This window comes from Pseudonaja textilis, chromosome 11 (genome assembly GCF_049901715.1).
Source record: "Pseudonaja textilis isolate UNSWEBS1 chromosome 11, rPseTex1.2, whole genome shotgun sequence".
NCBI classification, from domain to species: Eukaryota; Metazoa; Chordata; class Lepidosauria; order Squamata; family Elapidae; genus Pseudonaja; species Pseudonaja textilis.
Window position 1 is genome coordinate 21,631,881 of NC_142000.1, and position 21,733 is coordinate 21,653,613.

Sequence of the window (21,733 nt, forward strand, 5' to 3'; positions counted from 1 at the left end):
CCGGGGGATGGGATCCGTTTCAGGATTGTCCAGCCGGACGGTTTCCTTCTTCGCTTCAAACCAGGAACGAGAGGCCGCATTCAGCCGGGTTTTGTCTCCATCTGCTGGAAATCTGCACAAACTCACAATCACACCAGGCTGTTTCTCCCCAGCCTGCCTTCTGCCACTGCTGTCCAGTGTCGGTTGATCAGAAATGGAAACCAAAGTTGAAGCGAGTGGAGAAAGTTTGGCTGAAGTGTTGAAGCCAGGAAATGATGGAGGGACGGGATAAACCTGCAAGCTGTAGGTTGGCCTTGCTGACTCTCTCGTTGCCTCCAATGTTGGTGGGCCCCATAACCAGATTAGCAGGGAATTCTGGAGGTTGTAATTGCAGCGTATTTGCGGGGAGGAGTAGGAGATGGAGGAGAGAGAAAAGCTGGTGTGAATGCGGCACATTTGCTGTCTGATTTGAGGGGGAACTGTCCCTTCTGTTGTAAAGGAAATAGACTTTGACGTTGGAACTTAGGTTAGACCAGGGGTCGGCAACCTTAAACACTCAAAGAGCCACAAAGGTCCTAACCGGAAGCCCCCGCGCCCCCCCCCCTTCAATTCTGGAGCAGACCGGAAGTCCGGTTCCCCCACCATAGAGTCTCCCCCTAGTGCGTTGTCTCTCTTTCCTTTCTCTGTCCTTATCGAAAGCCCTATCAATTGCGCAGGAAGCCGCAGCAGAGGGATGAAAGAGCCACATGCGGCTTCAGAGCTGTGGGGTTGCTGACTCCTGGGTCGGACTAAGTCATGGGGGCAAAGAGCCCATCATCGCAACGTCAGTTAACTTGGCGTTTTGGAAGCCAACTCTCCAACTCTGGCTTTTCAACACAGATTGTATTTGTAGCCCCAATGACCCTTTGAAAGCTTCCTTCTCCTCAAAGTTCTTCCCCGAACAGATGCCGGAGTTTGCTTGCTTGTTCGTCCGTCAGAAGCGGGAGGACCAGTTGCAGGTCCCTTTTCACAGTGTCGTCGTAACTTTGATTGATTGCTAAACCGATGGTGGTTAAGTTGAGGAGCCTTTCCACATGGAAAAACCTATGAAACAGCAACAATGTCAGGGTGGGGTCTGCCAGGGTCACCGCAGGGGCTTCAGGCCCCTTCCCTCCCTCTGCCCTGAAATGCCCTTTTTCGGTGGCCGCACCCAGCTTGGCAAGCTCATCTGCGGCACCACTTGCACTCACAACCGACCCCCCCCCAGCTCAGTGGGGCGTTCGAGGCCGGGATCGCCCAGTTTCTGCCTTTCCCCATCCCAGGTTGTGGGGGCTTCATCACCGGAGGTTTTTAAGAAGAGACTGGACAGCCCCTTGTCTAAAATGCTCTGTTCTGGTTCTGATTGAGGGCCCTTCCTGGCAGGTCCAGCTGTGCGGCTATGGGAGAATGGACTCTCCCGCCCCCCACTTCCCCACCCCCGCCGTCTTTGGGGCTCAGAGGAGGCGGTGATCGGTGGCTGCAATCCTGGTCAATGAAAATTCCTGACATATTTTCCACTTCCCTTGCAGCCAAGAACGGCGTCTTTCCCGGGAAGTGAAGCCGAGAGCCTGCAAGTGCCGAGGGACCCCCGCCTCCCAAGGTATCGCCCGCTGACCTGGAGGAGGGAGTTTGGGGAGGGGCTCCCACTTTGGTTCTTTCCCCTCCCCTGTTACCCCCCCGGCCACCCCTTCTCTTTCACTTTCCGTTGCTAAGCGAGACCTTTGTTGAGTGAGTTTTGTTCCATGTTTACGACCTTCCTTGCCACGGTTGTTCAATGAATCGCTGCTGTTGTTAAGTGAACAACGCGGTCATTGAGTGAATCTGGCTTCCCGATTGCTGGTCAGAAGGTCCCAAAAGGGGATCACATGACCTCAGGAAGCTACAACCGTCATAAATATGAATCATTTGCCAAGCATCCAAATGTGGATCACATGTGACCATGGGGAGTGCTGCAGCGGTCGTTAAGTGTGGAAAACGATGATAAGTCCCCCTTTTCAGGGCCGTTGTAACTTTGAATAGTCACTAAATGAACCTGTTGTAAGTCGAGGACTACCCATAAAGACTTTAGCCCAAACCATCCTGCCTCTCTGCTGCTTTAATCCACCTGGCCAGATGGCTGGAAACATTTTTTCTTTCCCCTTTCATCCTCTCTCTTTCTCTCTCCTCCTCCTCCTCCTCCCTTCATTCCCTTTTATTTTTTGCAAATTAAAAAACGACAACAACCCTCTGGGACCTTTTGAAGAAGGAGAAACTGAACGTTTAAGCTGTCTAGACACCACAGAAGGGTTGGGAACGGCCCTTTACAGGAGGGGAAGCAGCTTTTCATAACCGTAAGCCAAAGTTTTGGAGTCCAAAAGCTTCTGTTTAACCTGCCTGGATATAATTTATGGCTGGAAGAGCCGGTCCCTGCTCTCCTAGGAAGGCAGGTGGCAGGGGAGGCCCGCAGGGAGGGTGGCTAGAAGAGGTTTGGGATTGAGGGAAGAGAAGGGCTCCTTTGATGGCCGAGGCTGCTCCCCAGGGGTGAGGAAGTGGAGGGAGGGGAAGGGGGTCTTCCCCCTCTGAACTAGCCCTGAGTGCCCCCCCCCCAGATATCGTGGCCGTTTCTCTTCAGTTCTCCTTCCACGGGTGCAGGCAGGGCAGGGGTGGGATTCCATTTTTTTTTACTACCGGTTCTGTAGCCGTGACCTGGTGGCCGTGGCAGGGGAAGGATACTGTAAAGTCTCCAGCCAGAGGGGGCCTTTGCCAGTTCTCCGAACGACTCGAAATTTCCGCTCCAGAACTGGTCAGAACCGGCTGAATCCCCACCTCTGAGGCCGAGGGATGCAAATATTTTTACTACCGCTTCTGTGGGAGCGACTAGGTGGGCATGGCTCTCTTTTTTTGCAGAACCTCACCCCCTGCACCCCGTTTTTTGGCTTCCTGGGCCTCCGGGAAGGCTCCTGGGCGAAGCAGTCAAACAAAGAGGGGGATCCCAGCACAGCTGATCCTCAGGAGGAGGGGGAAAAAGAAATACCCTGAGGAGTGACTGGGTGCGGGAGAATGCAGTCAGCCATGTCAGGCATGCGCAATAAGGACTGACTGGGCAGGCGGGGGAGGGGCCAGCCGGGTCACGAACTGCCTATTCTCCGAACTGCACAGAATCGTAACAACCGGTTCTATAGAACCGGTCCAAACCAGTAGAATCACACCCCTGGATGCAGGGACCTATTGAGGTCAGACATCTGGCCGAGTTAGATCCTGGCCCCAGAGATTTTTGAACCGCTGTCTGTCTGCGATCTGGTTCACACGTTGCACGAAGCCCAAATGCGACAAATTTGATTCAAGATATGCTGTCCAGCCTCACCTTTCCGGGAGGGTTCAGAGAACCCCAGTTAACCGATCCATGGCTTAGCCTGAGGCAGGATGCTGATAAGCGAGACCAGGTTTGGGGATGTTCTGAGCCAGGTCTGGCAGCGGAAGCTTCCAGGAGCTTTAGAGCAAGTTGGATCCAGAGGTTAATATTTTAAAAATCAACTTTTGCGCGGCCTTCGGTGAGTAGGAAAGCGGGATAGATGCTGCTGAAGGCAGAGCTCCAGCTTGGTTTGCAGGAGGCTTGTATTAAATCATGGCTTGCCGGAGTCAGGAAGGTCTTCCGTGGTGCTAGAAGCTGCAGCCGGGCGGAGTGGACACTGCAGGACTTGGATGGACAAGAAGCTTGTCTTAGTTCAAAGCAGATTCCTGGGCTTGGCTTCGGTCCCTCCCTCTGTTTTTATTTTTTATTTTTGCTTTAAAAAAATAATTCTGGGACCTTTTTCCTGTTTACTGTCTATGCTTATTTCGGCCCTGTTCCCATTTCAGACAGTTTTTGGACTCCAGTGCCTGAATCTGAAGCCAAGTAGTTATTTGTTTTGGTTCCTTTTGAACTAATGCAAAGTCTGTGATGTAACCGTTGTACATTTCTTGGATACCAACATATTTTTTAAACTATTTCCAACATGTCTCCTCTTTGCAGCTTGATTAAGGCTAGCTAGGATAAGGGCAGCCCTTCTGGCCTCAATTGGCCAATTTTGGCCAGGAGAATCCTTGCAATGGTAATTTTAATTTGGGCAGCCGTGAGCGGGCTAACCATTCCTGTTTCCACTGGGGCATAAACCATGAATTATGCTGGCTAACGGGAAGGAGGATCTCGGGTTCTTTCTCTGCTGCCAACCCTCACCATCTGGAATTTCGTTTGGGCAAGCAAGCGTGAAAAATGTAGAATTTTTATTCAAAAGTACACGAGAAGCGATGGGTCCTCAAAGGGGCATAGAAGAGGGTTTGAGGGAGAGCCGAAAATAAAAAAATAAAGTGCTTCTCTCTAGCAATGGCTGGCTTATTTTTAAGAGTTCAATGAATTGCTGGAAAGGAAGATTGGAGGGAAAATTCCTCTCCTCTTCCTTTCTCCCAAGTCCCAAGTTTCCTGAATGTGCCAATTTGATCAGATCCGGGCACATGACACGGCCCTCACGGGAAGCCCAGCCTCCCCCGCTCTCTATCGTGCCCTTCCATCTCCAGCTGGCAGCTCAGGGCTGCCATCCGGCTGCCAGCGAAAGACAAGAGTGCCAACTCCAGAAATCAGGGAGGAGCATTCTGGCAGGAGATGTGGGGGAGGCGGGAGAGGGGGAGCAGGAAAGATAGAAACCCACCCAGTCGAGGAAATCAAAGCTGGGAGATAGAGATTGCGCCTGACAATAAGCCTGCAGGCAGGACTCGCCTGTCATCCGCTGTGCCAGGAGAAATGCCTTCTGCGGGGGAGAGAAGGCCCCCTGCCAGCTCGGTCCCATTTTTCCAATGGCCTCTCTCTCTCTCTCTCTCCAGCTCAGCCCCTTCGTTGCTCTTTCAAAGTACTGCTTTCGGACCAGCTATCAGTACCTCCGTTGCCCTCTCCTTAGATAGGATAGGCTGAGCCATAGTTAACCTAGGCATGGTTTAACAGATTAACAGAGTTGGAAGGGACCTTGTAGGTCATCTAGTCCAAACCCACACCCATGGTTTATTTATTTATTCCATGGTTCAAATGGAATAAACCACCCTTTCCTGGATTGGCCCAATCCGCTCAGCTGGGAGTCCTCCCTGACTAAGGTTTGCATCTTGCCCTGTGTCCAAAGCCGTCTGTACAATGGCAGGGCCAGCAGGTGGTGTGGAATTATGAAACAAGGCAAATCTACCTGTCCCAGGTGATAACGTTGCAAGGTCCAATTTGGGTCGGTCACTGGGACCAGCAGCTTTTGGACTCGTGCTGGAGCCCATCTTCAGGGAACTTCTTCTTCCAGCACGAGTCCGAAAGTTCGTAAGAGTAAACTTCTGGTCCCAGTGAGCGACCCAGATTGGATCTCATGTGAATTTGGTCCAAGAGCCTGTCACTCTTTGCCTGACTTCTTTCCCCAGGGGTCAGTCAGAAAACGGAGCTTAAGCTCTGAACGATGCCTGAGTGTTGCGAATCCAAAATTTCATGTGGCCCCCCAACCTTCTGAAAGCCCAAGGCTCACGTGGACTTTCTCTCCTTACAGGTCTCGCCGGAATGCGATGATGCGTCCTCCCGGCATCTCCTCTGCAGAGCCTCTCCCGCAGCCACGATGGACGTAGGAGCGGCCCAAGAGGCGGAGATGCCTCCCAGCCCCCGGAGAAGAAAAGAGAATCCAAGGGATGGAGAGACCTTAGGCTGAGGAGGCGAAGGAGACGGGCTCTGGCGGAACCTGGTCCTTCATGACATCATGGGAGAAACCCAGCATGTTTATGCCACCCGTGATGTTGAGTCTGGCGGCCAGGACAAAGTGCTCGGCTTCGAACCATTCAGCAAGAAAGGTCCGGGTGAAGTTGAAAGCAGGCCGCTTGACAGCTCCGAGTTGGAGGGGCCAAGTGGGGGCCACCGTGGGGCCGACGTGGTCAGCAACAAGGAGAAGGAGCCTCAGAGCCAGCGGGAAGCGGTGATCCGCCCCCAGAAAGCAGGCAAAATAGACTTCAAGTCCCTCAACCCCCACCCCAGGTTTTCTGGGGCCAGCCCATGGGGTGCCACCAAAGGGAACCCCCCCTCTCCCCCTGGAAGGAGCCGGGCAAGAGAGAAGAGCAGCCGGAGGGCAGGGAGGAGCGAGCGGAGCCATCAGCAACTCTACCGGCTCACCCTCAACAATGCCAGGCCCAATCCCACCATTGGCATTGCTTACCCCCAGCAGAAAATCATGCCCCCCAAGAAGGTGGAAGCTGACCGAGGGCCGGCCTTGGGGAGCAACAGGTTCCACGAGCCCAGCCTCCCCGAAAGAGACCTGAAACTCCCCGAAGAAGAGCTGAGCTTTGGCCCCTGTTTTTCAGAGGCTCCCACCAGCCACATCTCCAGCAACTATACCTCACAAGCCATCACTGCATGTCCAGGCCATGGTTCGAAGATACAACCACTGGTTAATGATCCCCCTGAAAACCCTGGCACCAAAGGGCAGCTCCCTTACCTGGAGTTCCAAGCCAATGGAAGTAACTTGTGGCCTTCCCCCGACAAAGGCTACCTTGGTGCTAATAATGGGCTCCCGGCCCCCAAGCCAAGCACGCATTGCCTAGGGCCTCTGTCCTTCCAGTACCCCTTCTCCCCTTTGCACAGTTCAGCCTCAGATCCGTTCCAAGGGGAGGCTCACCCCCAAGACTATGCCAACAGCATCTCGCTGGCCACCAGCCAGGCTTCTCATGGTGCTTTTGCCTTCCATTCTTCCTCCAGGGACTGGAAGGAGGAGGTTCGTGGCAACGGCTCCTATGACAATGTGGAGAGCAGGACTTACGGGCTGACTCCTCCCCCTCCCCCTGCTCCGTTCCACCTGCCCCAGGCGCCGGGACACTTGTCGTGCTACAAAGGAAGGAATGGGCCTTCCGCCGACCATAATGGTGCTATCTCGCCTTCTGGTGCTATTGACCAAATCCCAAGCACTTTCCAAGAAAACCAAGCTGTTTTCCCGCCCAGTTTACATGCCTCGAGTACGCCGAAGGCCGTGGGCAAGAGGCATCCGTCTTTGTCCAAGGACGGCGTAGCTAGTCAAAGGATACTGGATGTAGGCAGCTCTCTACGAAGGAACGGGCTACCAGTTACTCTCCCGCAAGTGCACTTTCAGAGCAAGGCTTCCGATGAAGCGTCCAGCATGGTGCCTTTTGAGAAGAGCCTTCCTGCCAGCGTTCAGGCACACCCCCAGCTCCTGCAGGCCTGGGAGGGAGGCAAAAAGACTTATTCCCCCCTGGAGCCCAGCTCAGCGGGGTGTCCCAGTCCAGGGGGCAGCCAGGTCTCCTTTGGGTACCATTCGGGTCTTGGCAAAAGGGCCTGGCAGCACCTGCATCTCACCTCTGGTGTGCCCGGCCAGAACAGACTCGAGCTGTCCAGAAAGTTGGCCAGCCAGAAGCTCCCTTTCCCTCTCAGCACCTCCAAATGGGAGGAAAGCAAGAAACTGCCCCAAAGCCCCACCAGCTATCCCAGTAAAGCTCTGGGGGGTGAGAACCTGGCCCACCAGAGCTGTAGCTCAGCCAGCAGCCTCTGTTTCGAAGGGTCAACCGAAGGAGAGACATCCAAGAGCAAGGCTTTCTTCCTCAGCATGAGCCCAGCACGGCCTCCCATCCCATCTCACCACCCGCCCAGTCCCAGTTTAGGGTTGCCACCATCCACCTTAGCCCCATCCCCAAAGGGGTCTCCTCTCTCGTCCCCCACCCCCAACCTCAACAGCAGCTGTTCCTCACCCTCCCTCACCTCCAGCAGCCCTCCTGGCCACAGCTTTGAAGACGAAGCTGCCTTGGCTGCCTCCACCTTCTTCCACCACCAAGGGCACCCAAAGGATGGCAGGAAACCCTTCCAGGCCTCGGAGCTGCTGGGTGCCAGCTCGGTCCCCTACCAGGTGGCCAACCCTATCAAGGCCTTTCAACAAGAACTCCTCTACAAGGGCGTCTCCGTGGACAGTCATTTCCAAAAACCCAATGTAGATGCCTCCAAAAGGTGCCCGGAGGGTTTTGAGAGTGAGCTGCCTCCACCACCTTACCCATATTCCTCCTCCCGTCACCTCCTGGCCAGCTCACTGAGCAGCACGAGTCTTGACCAGCTGGATGTTTTCCTGACTTGCAAGCAGTGTGATCAGAACTTCAGCAACCTTTCGTCTTTCTTAGAGCACCGTCAGTTCTGTGGTTCTCACGTAGTCCTCCCAGGTCAGGCCAAGGACTCTTCCGGAGGAGCAGAAGTCAAGAAGCCACATCATGCCTCTCCTGAACCTGCAAAGCACGGCCCGACTAGCCTGGGGATGCTTCTCCCTTCAGACCCTCATTTGCAACTGCTTGCTTTGAACAAGACTGTGGACTTCTTGGTGGACGTAGAAGGTAAAGGAGAATCCAAAGATGATCCTCTGAAACTGAACCAGCTCAATGGCTTTCCTGGAAACTTCTTGCCACTCAACACTTCTGACTTGGAGATCGATGATGCTAAACTAGACAGCTTGATCACTGAAGCTCTGAATGGACTGGGGTACCAGTCGGATAACCCTGAAATCGACAGCAGCTTCATAGATGTGTTTGCCGATGAAGACCTGGTATCTGTGAAGACCACTAACGCTGGGACACCTTTCAAAGCAAAAGAAAGCCTGACTTTAGGGAAGAAAGCCAAACACGTAGGTATGGATGAAAGCATGAAAATGCTCAACTGCTGTGACAACCATCCTAGTGGGGAGTTGGCCAAAAGTAAGACATCAAAGCAACCTAAAGAGAGAGGAACAAACTGGCTTTCAGACTTTGGAGAAGAAAGACACGAAACATTCAAGAGCACAGAACCGCCTCGAAATAAAGCCCCAAAGCCATCAATATTTGGGGCAGAAGAAGAAGAAGACGCAAGTGTCCAGTGCAAAGCAGGGAAGAAGAACAGCAGTGGTCCTTTCCTGCCAACAAGGCAGGGGAGCCAAACTAGGTCAGACTTGAGGCAGACCAAGAACCTTCCCTGTGCTTCTCCAAGGAGTGAACTCAAGACTGGTGGTACTAACAGCATGGCAGAAAGCACCACGCTGTCCAAGAAAGATGCCAAGAAGAGGAAGCCACGCAGTGGCAGTTGGAGCAAGGAGCTTATCCAGAAAATTGTCCAGCAAAAGAACAAATTCCATAAACTGCACAGCCAGAATAGCAAAGCGGTGTCACTTTCCTTGTTCACCAACCGGTTGCTTCCAGAAACGAAGGACAACAAATTTGGCGAGTATGAATACATGTCAGAATCAGATGACGAGAGGGTGGAGTACGCCAAGCGACACTGCAGGAGAAAGCTGGGCTCCAGATTCAGTGGACAGCTCAGAAGCGGCTTGAGCAGAAGGACTCAAGGAAGAGGAGGAAGGGAGAAGGGGACAGAGCCAATATGGAGGTATGGGTCCAGAAGAGGAGAGGAGGAACCCAAAAGACTTGCAAGCAAGGAGCTGCAAAGGACAGGTGCTCCTTCAGCAAGAGTGAGGAGGAGAAGCAGTAGGTCCTCCACAAGCAGTTGCCAGAGTCTGAGCATGTCCAGTGAGACCAGCAACAGCCCCCAGAGCACTGAGAGGGGGGATTCAGACACCGAAAGAGAGAGTGAACAGAGGAAACGGTTCCTGAAAATTTCCAGATGTGTCGGACCCCTTAATGTTCCTGAGAACGAAACTATAAGAAGAAGCCACGGTATGAGTTCCAACTTGCCTAGAAAGCCAACTACGGTTGACCCACCTCAAACTCAGCCAGTAGATAAACAGAAATTCCAGGAAGACAACCCAAGCATTCCCCAGGACACACATCTCACACAGAGCAGAGAGATGTCATGTCACTCTGAGGCCACAGCTGGGAAAGGTCCCACTCTGCCTCTTTCTCCTGACGTTTCTGACCAGTACCATGGGGCCTTCTGCGGTGACCGTGAAAATCCAAGGGTGACGCCAAAAGACACAGGTGGGGCGGAGGGCCATCGCTGCCATCCATACGCTGCCAGTAAAGGAGGGATCTTGAAAAACCCAGCGGAAGAACCCACCGGTTCTCCTTCCGTGGGCAAGCACAGCATTTCCAGTGAGGAGAGCACCAGCTATGAACAAGTGGACCTCGAGGGCCTGAAGAACCGGCAGGAACTCATTATGCCGATCAGCTGCTTCGGAGACAATCCTGGGAGCCGAGAGATCTCTGGGAAAAGTGTCAACACATTTCTGGATGCCGCCAATGCATTTTATGACTGCAAAGAATTATCCCACAGCTACGAGACCCCAAGTCTGTTCTCAGGGCGGCTGACCATGGGACCTTCCCCTAACGAAAATGCCTACTTATGTCAGGGAGACTTTGATGTGCCCTCGTTCAAAGAGAAGCACGATGGCCTCCTGCCCTGTGAATCGGATAATGTCCAGAGTAAGGTCTCCGCACCACTTCATTTTGATTCATCATCCGCATTTTTAGAATTCCCTATAGTGGAGTTTGATGCCAACTTATATGATAGCGTGGCTTCAAGCAAGGATAATTACATCCCCTTTGAGTGTGCCAGTCATCCGCTTAGCAAGATAATCCCCTTTGACCAGCAATATTCCTCTTTTCTGCCAGAAAAGGACTGGACTCTGATGGAGGACGTGTCTCCCATTTTGCCAGGAGGTACGCCCCAGATTCCTAGACTGCCTGTTGAAAAACCAGTAGCGAAGAGGCCTTCCAGCAACATCAGCCCTTTGTCTCTATCTGACCAGCTTTCTGAGTATAACGTGCACTTCATGAGTGGCCTGTCCGAGGATGAGATGGAGATTAAAAGGTTGGTCACCGAGCTTGAAAGCCAGTTGCAAGCAAACAAGCTTCCTCTGCAGGCGTCTTATGAAGACCAGGCCTCAGCGAATCACCTCGGCCTGGAAGCGAAAGAATCGGCTCATGAGTTTTTGTCTTTAAGGCTGGACCAGGAACAAGAGGGCAAAGAGGGATTGTTTCTAATTGAGGCTGGGTATGAGAATGGCAAGCTCCTTCCCACGGAACCATTTAGCTGTGAAAATATAGCGAGTGAGAAAAGGCCCCCTTCAGCTTTGGAGACCAAATATGGGAGTCCCGACGCCCCTTGGCCGTGTGCAGGGTCCTTCAGCCCATTAGGGTCAGCCCCGGGTTTGATTCTAGTAGGTACGTTTAGCCCCCAAAGGCACCAAGACAAAACTGCTGGAAATCTGAAGGATATTGAAATCTCCGCTGAAGTTGACTTTGGGGGAATAAAAAATGCGCCTGCTAGAATCCCTCCAGATTCATGCCTGGATGAGGTGTCAAACAGCTCCAGGGCTCCAGACTATGCTGAACAGGTTATACAAAGTCCTGATTCAATCTTTCCCGAATCTCTGGAGGACAGGGATTTAAATCCACATGAGAATTTGTCACTGAGATCGGATGTCTTCCCAAAGCTACTGTCAGAGCAGAAAACAGGCGGTAGCCCCACTGAGTTAGAATCGTATGGCCACGACGTCTCACCGTTGGATCCAGAATTTGACTTGCAGGGTGTGGATGCTCTAGAATCAGACGAAAACTTGTCTTCTAGTGCACAAAGCAAAAATCCAGAAAAGCACCCACCTGAAAAGCTAGAAACTACAACTCTGTTCCAGAACAACGAAGATGAGCATCTAGGTAATAATGACGAGACTGGGAGCCAAACAGTTTGCCAGACTTTAATGCTCAGTGCCAAAGGTGACAATGGAGACACACCACACTATGATGTGCTGACTTTTTCCAAGGAGGTGGATGGAGACGTTGGGTTCAAGCCCAGCACCCAAGAGAAAGCAGGTAACCCTCTGCATCAGCTGCAGTTGTTCGTGGCCAGGACAGTCAAAAACAATGAGGAAGAGTTGGTGAGTTCATCCTTCCCAGCTCAGCATCCTGGGGCCCACCTGCCCACCTGTCAGAGCCTTCCTCCACAGCCAGAAGAGGAGCTTATGGACAAAGAGCCAAATGAAGAAGTCACCAGTGGCCCCGGGTTGGAGAACAAGAGAGAGAATCTGTTAAAAGAGACTGCCAAGTTTCCAACCAAACTGCTTTCAGAGCCAGAGAAAGAGACAGAGCCTTTTGGTGAATGTGCCTCAGATGTTTCCAAAGACTCAGCCCCATTGAACCCAGCACAATACTCTAAAGTTGTCCAGCAGCAGCACTTAAAGGTTGAATGTTTGGAAGTGGACGGCCACGCCATGTGTGTGGAGGGTATCTCCCTGGAGTCCGATAACCTCTCTCCACTCAGCAACTCAGAAGCAGCCTCGGTGCTAAGTGGGGGAAGAACACAGCAGAGTCCAGTTACAGGACTGGCAAAGGAGGATCAAGAAGAGAAGACCTTGGCATTTGGAGACTGCAGAAAATCCCCCTTAAACCCTTGGTCGCCCGAGAAGAAAACACCACGAGGTGCTTTATCTGCTGTGCTCCAAGCCCAGGTGGGCTCTTGCGCTTCTTGGAGCTCTGGGGACCAAGAGTTGGGTGCCGACAAAGTCCACCAGGTGGAAGAGAGTGAAGATCAGCTGCAAGATCTGCAACTTGACATGTCGTTGACTCCCATCTATTCCCCTGAAAGCCAAACGGAGCGTGTTCATCTCCTGCAGAGAAATGACTTCTCTTCAGCAAACAGCTTGGATTCAACGGAAGGTCATGAATCGGAGAAGCAAGTCAGTTACTATGCTGAAGCCTCCCAGGCTGGACTTTCTCTGGTTCTTGGCTCTGCTGATCAGAAAAAGGTGCTAAAAACAAGAAATGCTACAGGCGCTGACTTCGGAGGGATTCCATTGGAAGAGATCCCTGGTCAAATCATTGCCGCAAGTCAGCAAGTTGCCTTCCTTATGTGTGGCTTCCCCTCCGTTGTCGAGAAGAAGACGGCAGTTCCTCAGCCGAGCCCACCCAGACCGAAGGGATGTGCAGAAGCCCTTCCATTCTTCCCCTCCTGTGATGCCATTTCACACCTGCCCCCAGATATGCCTGGTGCCCTGGCTGAAGACCTCAACCATGCCCTGATGGAACCCCGGAAGAATGTCCCTCTGGGTTACTCCTCATCTCTCTGCTCCAACAAAGGAGCATCTTCTGCTGCTGAAATAAATAGACCTTTGAACTTGCAAGTGAGTGGCTGCAAATCTCCCAGCAGGCTCCCTCTGAAAAGCAGGAAGCGTCCTGAAGAGCTCCCTGGGTATCAGCCGGATCAAGACAAAGGCATGTTTTCCGTGAGGGAGGAACCCAGGGGTCCTCAGGCAGTCTCCATACACGATATCTTGCTCGCCCCACTTCCATCAGGAATAGATTCTGTTGAGCTGAGAGGTGGAGTCTATAATGAAAATGTGTCATCAACATCCAAACCCCAAGAGGCAAAGGACATTGGAGGAGACCCCCAGGAAGAAAGTAGAGATCCGTGTCAGTCGGAATATTTCCAGAAAGATGTCAATGTTGAAGAGATGCCAGTTATCCTTCTGACTCAAATGGCTGATGACACTAGTCGGATTCCACCAAGAAGATCCTCAAGTGACTCACAGGATCTAGGAAACAGAAGCAATTTGAAGGAGGAGGACTCTGCATCAAATGAGAATTCGAAACAATCATCTGACTGCATGGAACGATCCATTCCTGAGGATCAAACCCTAAGAAATTATTCTAAGCCTGGACAATCCAAAGCAAGGAAGAGGAAAGGCTTGCAAATTGCTTGTGATATTTGCTCCATTTCTTTTAGATCCAAAACTGGGTTGATAAGACACAGAGCCGTGAAACATCAGAGGAAAAAAGATGGCGTCGTGTTACCTGACAACAATTCAGCCCCATTAGAAAAAGCATTAAAGACAAGACAAAGCATTTCCCAAGAAAAGTGTGAAGTGCTTCATTCAAGAGAAACCTAGTAACTCAGACCTTTCAAAAGCTGTAGGCCGGTCTTCTCCTAAGGCCTCCAGAAGGCAAACGAACGAGCCAAAGGCACAGGGCCAAGAAGGTATTAGCAAGGAACTCAATGGCCCAAATGTTGTTGCGTTGGACACAGCTCATGAATTCCAAACGACAGATGAAATACAACCCACCAGCTCACAAGCCGAGAAATCAGATGGGTCAGAAATCCAGTCTAGAAAAAACACAAGTACAGAAAAACTAACCAGAGTGGCCCATACCAAAAGATCAAGTAGCTACGCAAGGCGAAAAACCAAGGAAAAACCCAGGCAAACAAAAATGACCTCAGGCAAGGACGAGGTCACTGCCTCTTCTCTTCAGGAGTCTGAGGTCCCTCCAGTTCATGGTAACACCACTGGCATCACCGATGACCACATTCTGACTACCATCACTGAAGAGCCTGAGAAAGGCTCAGAAGAGCAGATCAAGGTATCTTTGCCATCGCTTCCTCAGCAGTCCTTGACAAACGAATTAGAAAACATCAGTGAGAAAATGCCCTCAGCTCAAAGGACGGTTGAACCACAGCTTCCTCAGAACGTGGAGAGCCATAAAGAAGAAGGAGAAGAGCTGGGACAATTAGAGAATATCCATGAGAGCTGGCCCAGTGGATCTGTGAAAGAAGGTGAGGATGAACCGAACCAGAAGCCATCAGAGAAGCGTCTGTTAGAAGAGGTGACATGTACCAGTCAGAATAGCCCGTTGGTATATCCCACGAGCCCCAATCCCTTTTCACCACCTTGTCCTCCTGGAACCGCTTCTGAAACAGGTTCTCCTAAACCCACATCTGAGAAAGCATTGGATGCCCCTTGTTTTGTGACTCCGGAGCCCTGGAAGAGGGAAGAGCCACAGCCACCGAAGGAGGAGCCTGCTGTTGAGCCTGCAGTCGAACCAGATCTACCGAGCTTGTTTGATGATGATGCCACATTTTCACAACTTTTCCCCAGAAACGATGAGTTTGCCCGTAGAAAATGCACACGTGTGTATGGGAAGCGCTCCAAAAAGCCTAAAGCTGTTTCAGAAATCATTGCAAAACCAGATGGCACACCAGATCTTTTTATGATCCGCATGGCTTCTGATCTTGGCGAAAACAGCTCCTTCTGTGTTACCCGGGAAGATCCTTGTGAATATGACACAATTTCCATTGATGATGCTTTGATGCTCAACATGTGTCATGGGAGTAAAGCCACGAGTGGTGAGGTTAATTCCAGACCTACCAAAGAAACAGCCCTGCAACTGGATACTGGGCAAAAGGAAGATGATGGTGATGATTTGAAAAACAGTGGTGTCTTTCTGTGCAAAGAGAGTCCCGCAGGGTCTCTTCCATGCTTTAAAAGCTGGGATAACCTTGAGAAAGCAACAGAAAATAATTCTGCTGAGGGGCCATCATGCGACTCGTCCATGCAGCTTCCTTGTGCGCATTCAGCAGCAGAAGACAACCCAGAACTGCCTGACCTGAAAGAAAAACCCCACAGCACCGAAGAAAAAACACCCTCTGCATTTCCTACCATTGAAGTGGAGATGTTGAACATGAAGTTTGAGACGGGGGATGTTTGTTTCTGCCCCACTGGAGAAGATCAACTGAGTCCCACAAAGGGTGGTGGTGATGGCCCCTTAGGTCCCAAGCCAACATCCCTGTTGCGAGTCAAGCCCGTGAAACAAAAGCTAGAAGAAGGGAAGACGGGGAAAACCCGCAATGATTTAAACCTCAAGAATAAAGACAAGCAGTACAAATGCAAAGTCTGCTTCCAGTGGTTCCTTACTTTAGGGGAACTGGACTTTCACAAGCTCAGCCATAATCCTTCCCCCCCACCAACATGCTACATGTGTGTTCAGAGGAAATTCAGCTCAAGGGAACAGCTGAGGGACCACTTAAAGGAGAAACACGCCAAGAACAAGGCTGGCCTCTGGGCCTGCGGGATGTGCCTGAAGGAAATTTCCGAGGTCTGGATGTACAACGAACACTTGCGAGAACACGCCACGCAGTTTGCCCGCAAAGGCCAGGCTCAGAAGTCAGTCTTGGGCCTGGGTTTCAGTGAAGAGGATGCTGCTGTCACGCATTTCCTCAACTCCATCATTTGCCGAAAACCCAGCAGGTTTCCCAGACAGGCCGAAGGGGGAAACGGAGCACCGGCTGGCAGCGAGCTCAAAGGTCCCAAAGAGTTTTCAGGACAAGAGCCGGCGGTCCACAAAGACTTGCCGGAGATCCCCATCAGAATCCGGCCACCCATCGCCTCCCTCAAAGTCCCAGCCGTTCCGTCTCCTGATCCCGTTCCCAAGGTCGAAGGGGCCCAGAAGTCGGTGCCCATTCACCCTGAGTGCAAAGATCCCTCCCGAGACTGCCACCACTGTGGGAAGCAGTTCCCCAAGCCCTTCAAACTCCAGCGGCACCTCGTGGTCCATAGCCTGCAGAAGATCTTCTTGTGCCACAAATGTCCCATGTTCTATCAGGAGACCAAAGAGCTCCGGAGCCACCTTAGCCAAGAGCATGAAATAGCTGAAGAAGCCGACATCAAGCACACCACTCTGTATGCCTGTGAGCTTTGTGCAGATGTCATGCACGTCATCAAGAAGTCTTTCATATGCAGCACTTGCAACTACACCTTCTCCAAAAAGGAACAGTACGACAGACACATGGAGAAGCACCTGGTGGGCAGCAGCAAGACCTTCCGTTTTCGAGGCGTGATGCGGCCAGGGCCCTTTGCAAAACATGGGAAGAAGGACCTCAAAGAGGAGACCCGTGCAAGAGCAGAAGCTCCAGCAGCCAAGAAGAAGAAGGTGTCCCACCACCACAACTCTCCTGAACTGGCTTTGCCGGTGCACTTGGATGGGGCCCAAGCATCTCAAGAAGGTAGTCAGGCTCTGCCATCTGCTGGTGAGGCTCTGTCCACAGCCACTAGCCTGGCCATGCCCCCTTCAGCTCAGCCCCCTATGGAAACGGAAGGACCAGGAAGGGATTTCTCTAGCCTCCTGGCCGGAAGGGGGACATCTCCACTTCACCACCTACTTCCATCCCTTCCTCTTGAGCCCCAAGATGACCCAAGCAGCCCAGAACACATTACTGCACTTTCTCCTGAAACATGGGCAGATGTGGAGAGCCCAGGGGACAACCCAATGCTTCTCTTAAACTCACCTGATGCACTTAGCAGTGATCTTGCCAGTGTGTCACCTAGGAAGATGACTGCAGCCCAGGGAAAGCTGTCTCTGGCTTATCTCTCTGAGAAGCACAACAAGGAACACGACATTCCAGAAAAGGCCATAGTTAGCGGAAGAGTCGAACACAATATAGGGACCTGGGAGAGCCCGTATTTAGAAGATCTTGCCAGCAAGGTGCCCAAGCTTTCTCCTGAAAATCTGGGGTCTTCAGAATGTAAATGGTCTCCTGAAATACAGTGGAGCAGCAATCCTGATTTGAATGGAACAGCCCCTCAGGAGACTGTAAGCAGGTTACGTTTGCCAGAAACCAGTTTCCATGAGTTACCTCTCAAGGACAGGGCGTCATCATCTATGCTAAACCAGCCTGCCAAGGAAGTTCCTTCAAAGAAGGTCATCGGTGGTCAGGCCAATGCTGATAACATCGATGGTGCAGTAGAAGTTCAGATGGGTCCACTCTTGAAAGACAAAGCTTTCCCAGAAAGGGATACCGCTGCTCACCCCAAAGATACCAACTCCGGTGTTGGCACGAAAGAGACAGAACTCAACTTGGTCAGGCCTGTGAGTGGCGAAGCGGCGAGTGCTCAGTCAAAGAACCACCATTCTGAGCTGAACAAGTTCCCAGAAAGACTGACTGCAAATCGGCTGGCCGGCCCGCACTCCAAAAAACCAAAGGAACACAACAAGTCCTCCCATCGGGGAAACTCGGCCTCCCGAGAGAACATTGAAGGAGATGGCAGCAAAAAACGGAAAGGCCGGAGCCAAGATTCTGTGAAGGCCGACCACGTCAAGAAGGTTGACTGGCCCACTACTGAGGCATTGGCCTTTTCCTCTCGACGGAGGGACACGCAGGCCAACAAACAGGCCCCTAAACTCAAGGTGTCTGTGACGGACAGCCAGCTTCGAAAGTTGGTGCTTGACCAAGGTTTCCAGAAGAAGGTGGAGATCGTCCATGCCAATGGAGAGTTAAGGCGCAAGAAGGAGGTCTTGGGGAGCAAAGCCCTCTACCCCCTCTTAACCAAAGACCCCTCTGCCTCCCTGCCCGGCTCTCTGAACCGCCGCAGAGCTGTCCAAGGTGCTAAAGTCCCCACTTCCCACAGTTACAGGACAGCTGAGTCCCAAACTCACCTCCTAAACCAACTGTTTGGGCAGAAATTAACGAGTTTTAAAATTCCTTTGAGAAGAGATACTTCTGAGTAATTTATGAGTGACTTACCGTGATCCTTCGCTGCTTTCATGGGGCTGGTGGGGGGTGGGGTGAGGGGGGGGAAGAGAAATTATCAAAGCATTACATTCATTTATGTAGCTTGGTTTCTCCGTCTAGCTTAAATGAACTTGCACTGCAGACTCTCAAATTGTTCTTGCTTTATGTCTTACTAATCTACTTTAATTCACCTGATTTATCATGCAAAAGCTAGAACTTTGATGTTGCCGATGGTTCGTTCTCACGGACTAAAAACGGTAATCGCTTTGGGCAGAGCGAAGTGTCAAGAGGAAATGTTTTATGGCAGAAGTACTGAGGTCGTAAGGGTGGCTTGCAAATCCCGGCCCCTTTTTCAGGTCGGTGTCTCTCTTATCTTTGGATAAAGAATTTGAAGACGTGAACTTCATACCAGAGACTGCCTTGTTCGTGAGGTGCAGCACACTGTAGGAAGCATTGGTGCCCCCGCTCCTCCTCCTGGAGGCTTTGCACAAATAATCCTGAGTGATTTCATTTAATTGGGAACCAGCCTTAGACAAGATACTTTGAAAAATAATTATAAAATAAACAGGCCACCATTTTGGCAGACAACCCTTCCCAAGAAGGTTGCGTTGAGGGCGAATTTGTTCATTCCAGAGACTCTGAAATTCTCACCTCTCTCAGACCACTGTGTAGATGTTGCTGAAATGTTGTTGTTGTTATTGTTGTTGTTGTTTAAAAAAAGAGTATGGGGTGTGGGCCCTTTAACCTAACTAAACTGCACCTTGAAGATGTATGACAGAGTTAAATATTTTTTTAAAAAAATATTGTTTTAATATTTTCCAGTGAGAAAACTGTGCCAAGACCACTCCTGCCCCACATAGTAAGGCTTTCCTTGGGTAAAAAGAAAAAAGAGAGAGAGAGAGAGAGATTTTTTTAAAAGAAAAGCAAAACAAAAACAAGAAAACCCCAAACATTATTGTTTTTAAAGGCTTTCTGTATCGAGGTAGTTGCTAAACTTGGTATGGCTTTATACTATGCAGTTAAGTGGTGCTATTTTTCATTGTAATGTGAATTCTAACAGGAACATACACAAGCATACACACATGCACACAAAAACACAAGGTAAAAGAGGAACAGTGGCCTTTATGAACTGACACGCAGGGGGGTGTTTTTCAAACATTGCCCTGCTCACAACTCTGCAGTGTGTTTTATAAAGGTTTAAATCCTGAGATATTGTTCTCGGCATAGAGTTGGAGGATCTGAGCCAGCGTTTCTTGACGTTGGACACTTTATGAGGTACGGACATCAACTCCCAGAATTCTCCAGCCAGCATAGCTGACTAGGGAATTCTGGGGAATGAAGTCTGTACCTCATAAAGTTGACAAAGTCCAAAAAACACTGCTCTGGACTGTTTTTGGGACCTCTGTGGGGAAGAGAGAGCAGAACAGCGCACTGAAGTAATTTGGGGTTCTCCCCCAGAATACTCTGCATATGTCTTGCAGACTAAATAATGTTTGCTTTTAAGGTCTTTTTTTTTTTAAAGGAATTACATGACGTTATCTTGTTAATATCTACCTTTACAGTTCACTGTTTTTTAAAAAATACTTTGATTATATGTTTGGGTGCAATGCATTATGTTAAAAGTTTTTTATTTTGGTATTTGTGAGAAAGCAGAGGAAAGTGACTATTTGGACTGTTTTTATAATGTTGGTCGGGTGCCCATTGGGCCTTCTTTTAATATTGCCAAATAAAATAAGGGATGCGCATACAAGAATGGTACTGTAAAATGGGGCTGAGATTTATCCTCTCAAATATAGTCCAATATTTTCCCAGAAATTTGCCGGTCTGTGTGAAGTTTGTTTGTTTTTTAATATATATTTTTTTTACTATCAGGAGATTTTACATGAATGTGGAAGAAGAAGAAAAAAAACACTTAACAACAGAAATTTGAGACTCCATTGTCATAAGCGAGCCACGAGGCTGTCTTCGCGTGGGGGTGCCCTTCTCCGATCGGCTCCTGCATGTCCCTCTTTCTGGCATCCACCTGGCAGGCAGGCAGGCAGGAGCAGCCTGCAACCTTTGGGGCTGCAGGCCGTTCTTCCAACTCTGCCGATTGGCTCCTGGGCAAAGGCCAGGATCTTCCTGGACCACCCTGGTCCTCTCTTTACGCCCTCAGGGTGACGTCTGCGGCCACATCCCTAAGATTCAGGGTTGGCACAGGCAAGTCGTAGAAATAGGATCTCTTTCATTATTACGACTGCCACCGAAACGTTTAAACGCTGTCGGGCAGAGATAACTCCTCACTCTGGGCTCGGATCCGGCCACTTGGGGCTTGTAACGAAAGCGGCAGGCTTAATTTGATTAATTGATAGAATTGTTTCCCAAACCGTCCCTTTGTTTATGGCGGCTGAAAGTGCTCACCGCCTGGTCTTTCTGCAGAGCGTTGCAAAGCAGAGATAAAGCAGTCTGAAAATAATTAGGATGGCTTAATTTAGGGAGGGGAGGGGAGGGGGAGAAAGAGCTGGGAAAGATTGCAAGGAAATGAAAAGGGGCTCCTATTTTGGAGGGGGGCCGTGGGCTTGAGCAAGAAACTGGAAAGTTGGACAACCCCCAAGGACCCCCTCCCCTTGTTAAACCGCAGCACAGATGCCAAGCAAAGGAAGGAGGGTTTGTGCCTATTTGTTCCAGCCTTCTCTGGCCTTTAGATGTACGAAGTGTTTGGAAAGGGGGGCTTAGCAAGGCTGTTTCTCAGCAGCCAGTGAGATGGGAGGGCAGATGGCTCTCCTGCTCCTCCTGTCTGATTTCGTGCTCGTAACACCCACCAGGCAGAAGGAGCTGCCCGGCCTGAAAGCCTTCTCCATAGTCTCCACTTACGGACCCCTGAGTAGAAGTACTCGTCCGCTAGGCAAAGGAAACAGGAATTCAAGACTGTGTTGGGGTGTTCACACAACATTTGGGGCAGCTGGGATCCCCTCTCCACACTGGCCAACCCTTATCCAGGGTCATTCACTCCTCCTTCCCCCATCCCTCCAAGGTCTGTCTCTCTCATCACCTGATCCAGGATAGGGAGATTTCCAGGCCCTCTTGTGATCGCAAGTCATTGGTCTAGATCTCAGCTCTTGTTTGGGGAAGGAAAAAGTCCAGTCCATTCGTCAGGCCCGGTTCCCTAAAGCCCTCAAGTTTGCTGAGCTCCACTTAGAAAACAGCAGGATGCCAGTGCTGTAATTCCAGGGAGGAAGCAAAGCAGGAAGACTAAAACAAAGGCAGATTAATATGAGCACTTCTGTGCATAAGGATTGGCCGAAGGGGGCAAGAGGTGTAAGGATCGCCAGCTTGGATCGCCAGCTAACCTTTCCTAGTAATTGGGCAAATGCTGGTTCTCACATCTGCCAGGCTCTTCACAATGGCTCAGTTAAACAGTCCCGTGCCATCTCATTTGTGTCTTGGACTCTTCTTAACCCATGTCATATTGCAACAAGTACATCCTTGTTCCTGTATGTACCCATCTGCACATATAGAGGAGAGAGTGAGGCATTTGTA

General features: G+C 50.8%; 1 protein-coding gene across 1 annotated transcript; it reads left to right on the forward strand.

The window, feature by feature from the left end:
* Positions 1-1,513: 1,513 nt before the first annotated feature.
* Positions 1,514-20,029, forward strand: ZNF469 (zinc finger protein 469). The gene is given in 3 exon segments (XM_026719831.2): positions 1,514-1,597; positions 5,526-13,814; positions 13,816-20,029. Coding segments are annotated over 2 exon segments (12,480 nt in total). The 5' UTR covers positions 1,514-1,597; positions 5,526-5,729; the 3' UTR covers positions 18,211-20,029.
* Positions 20,030-21,733: the final 1,704 nt, after the last annotated feature.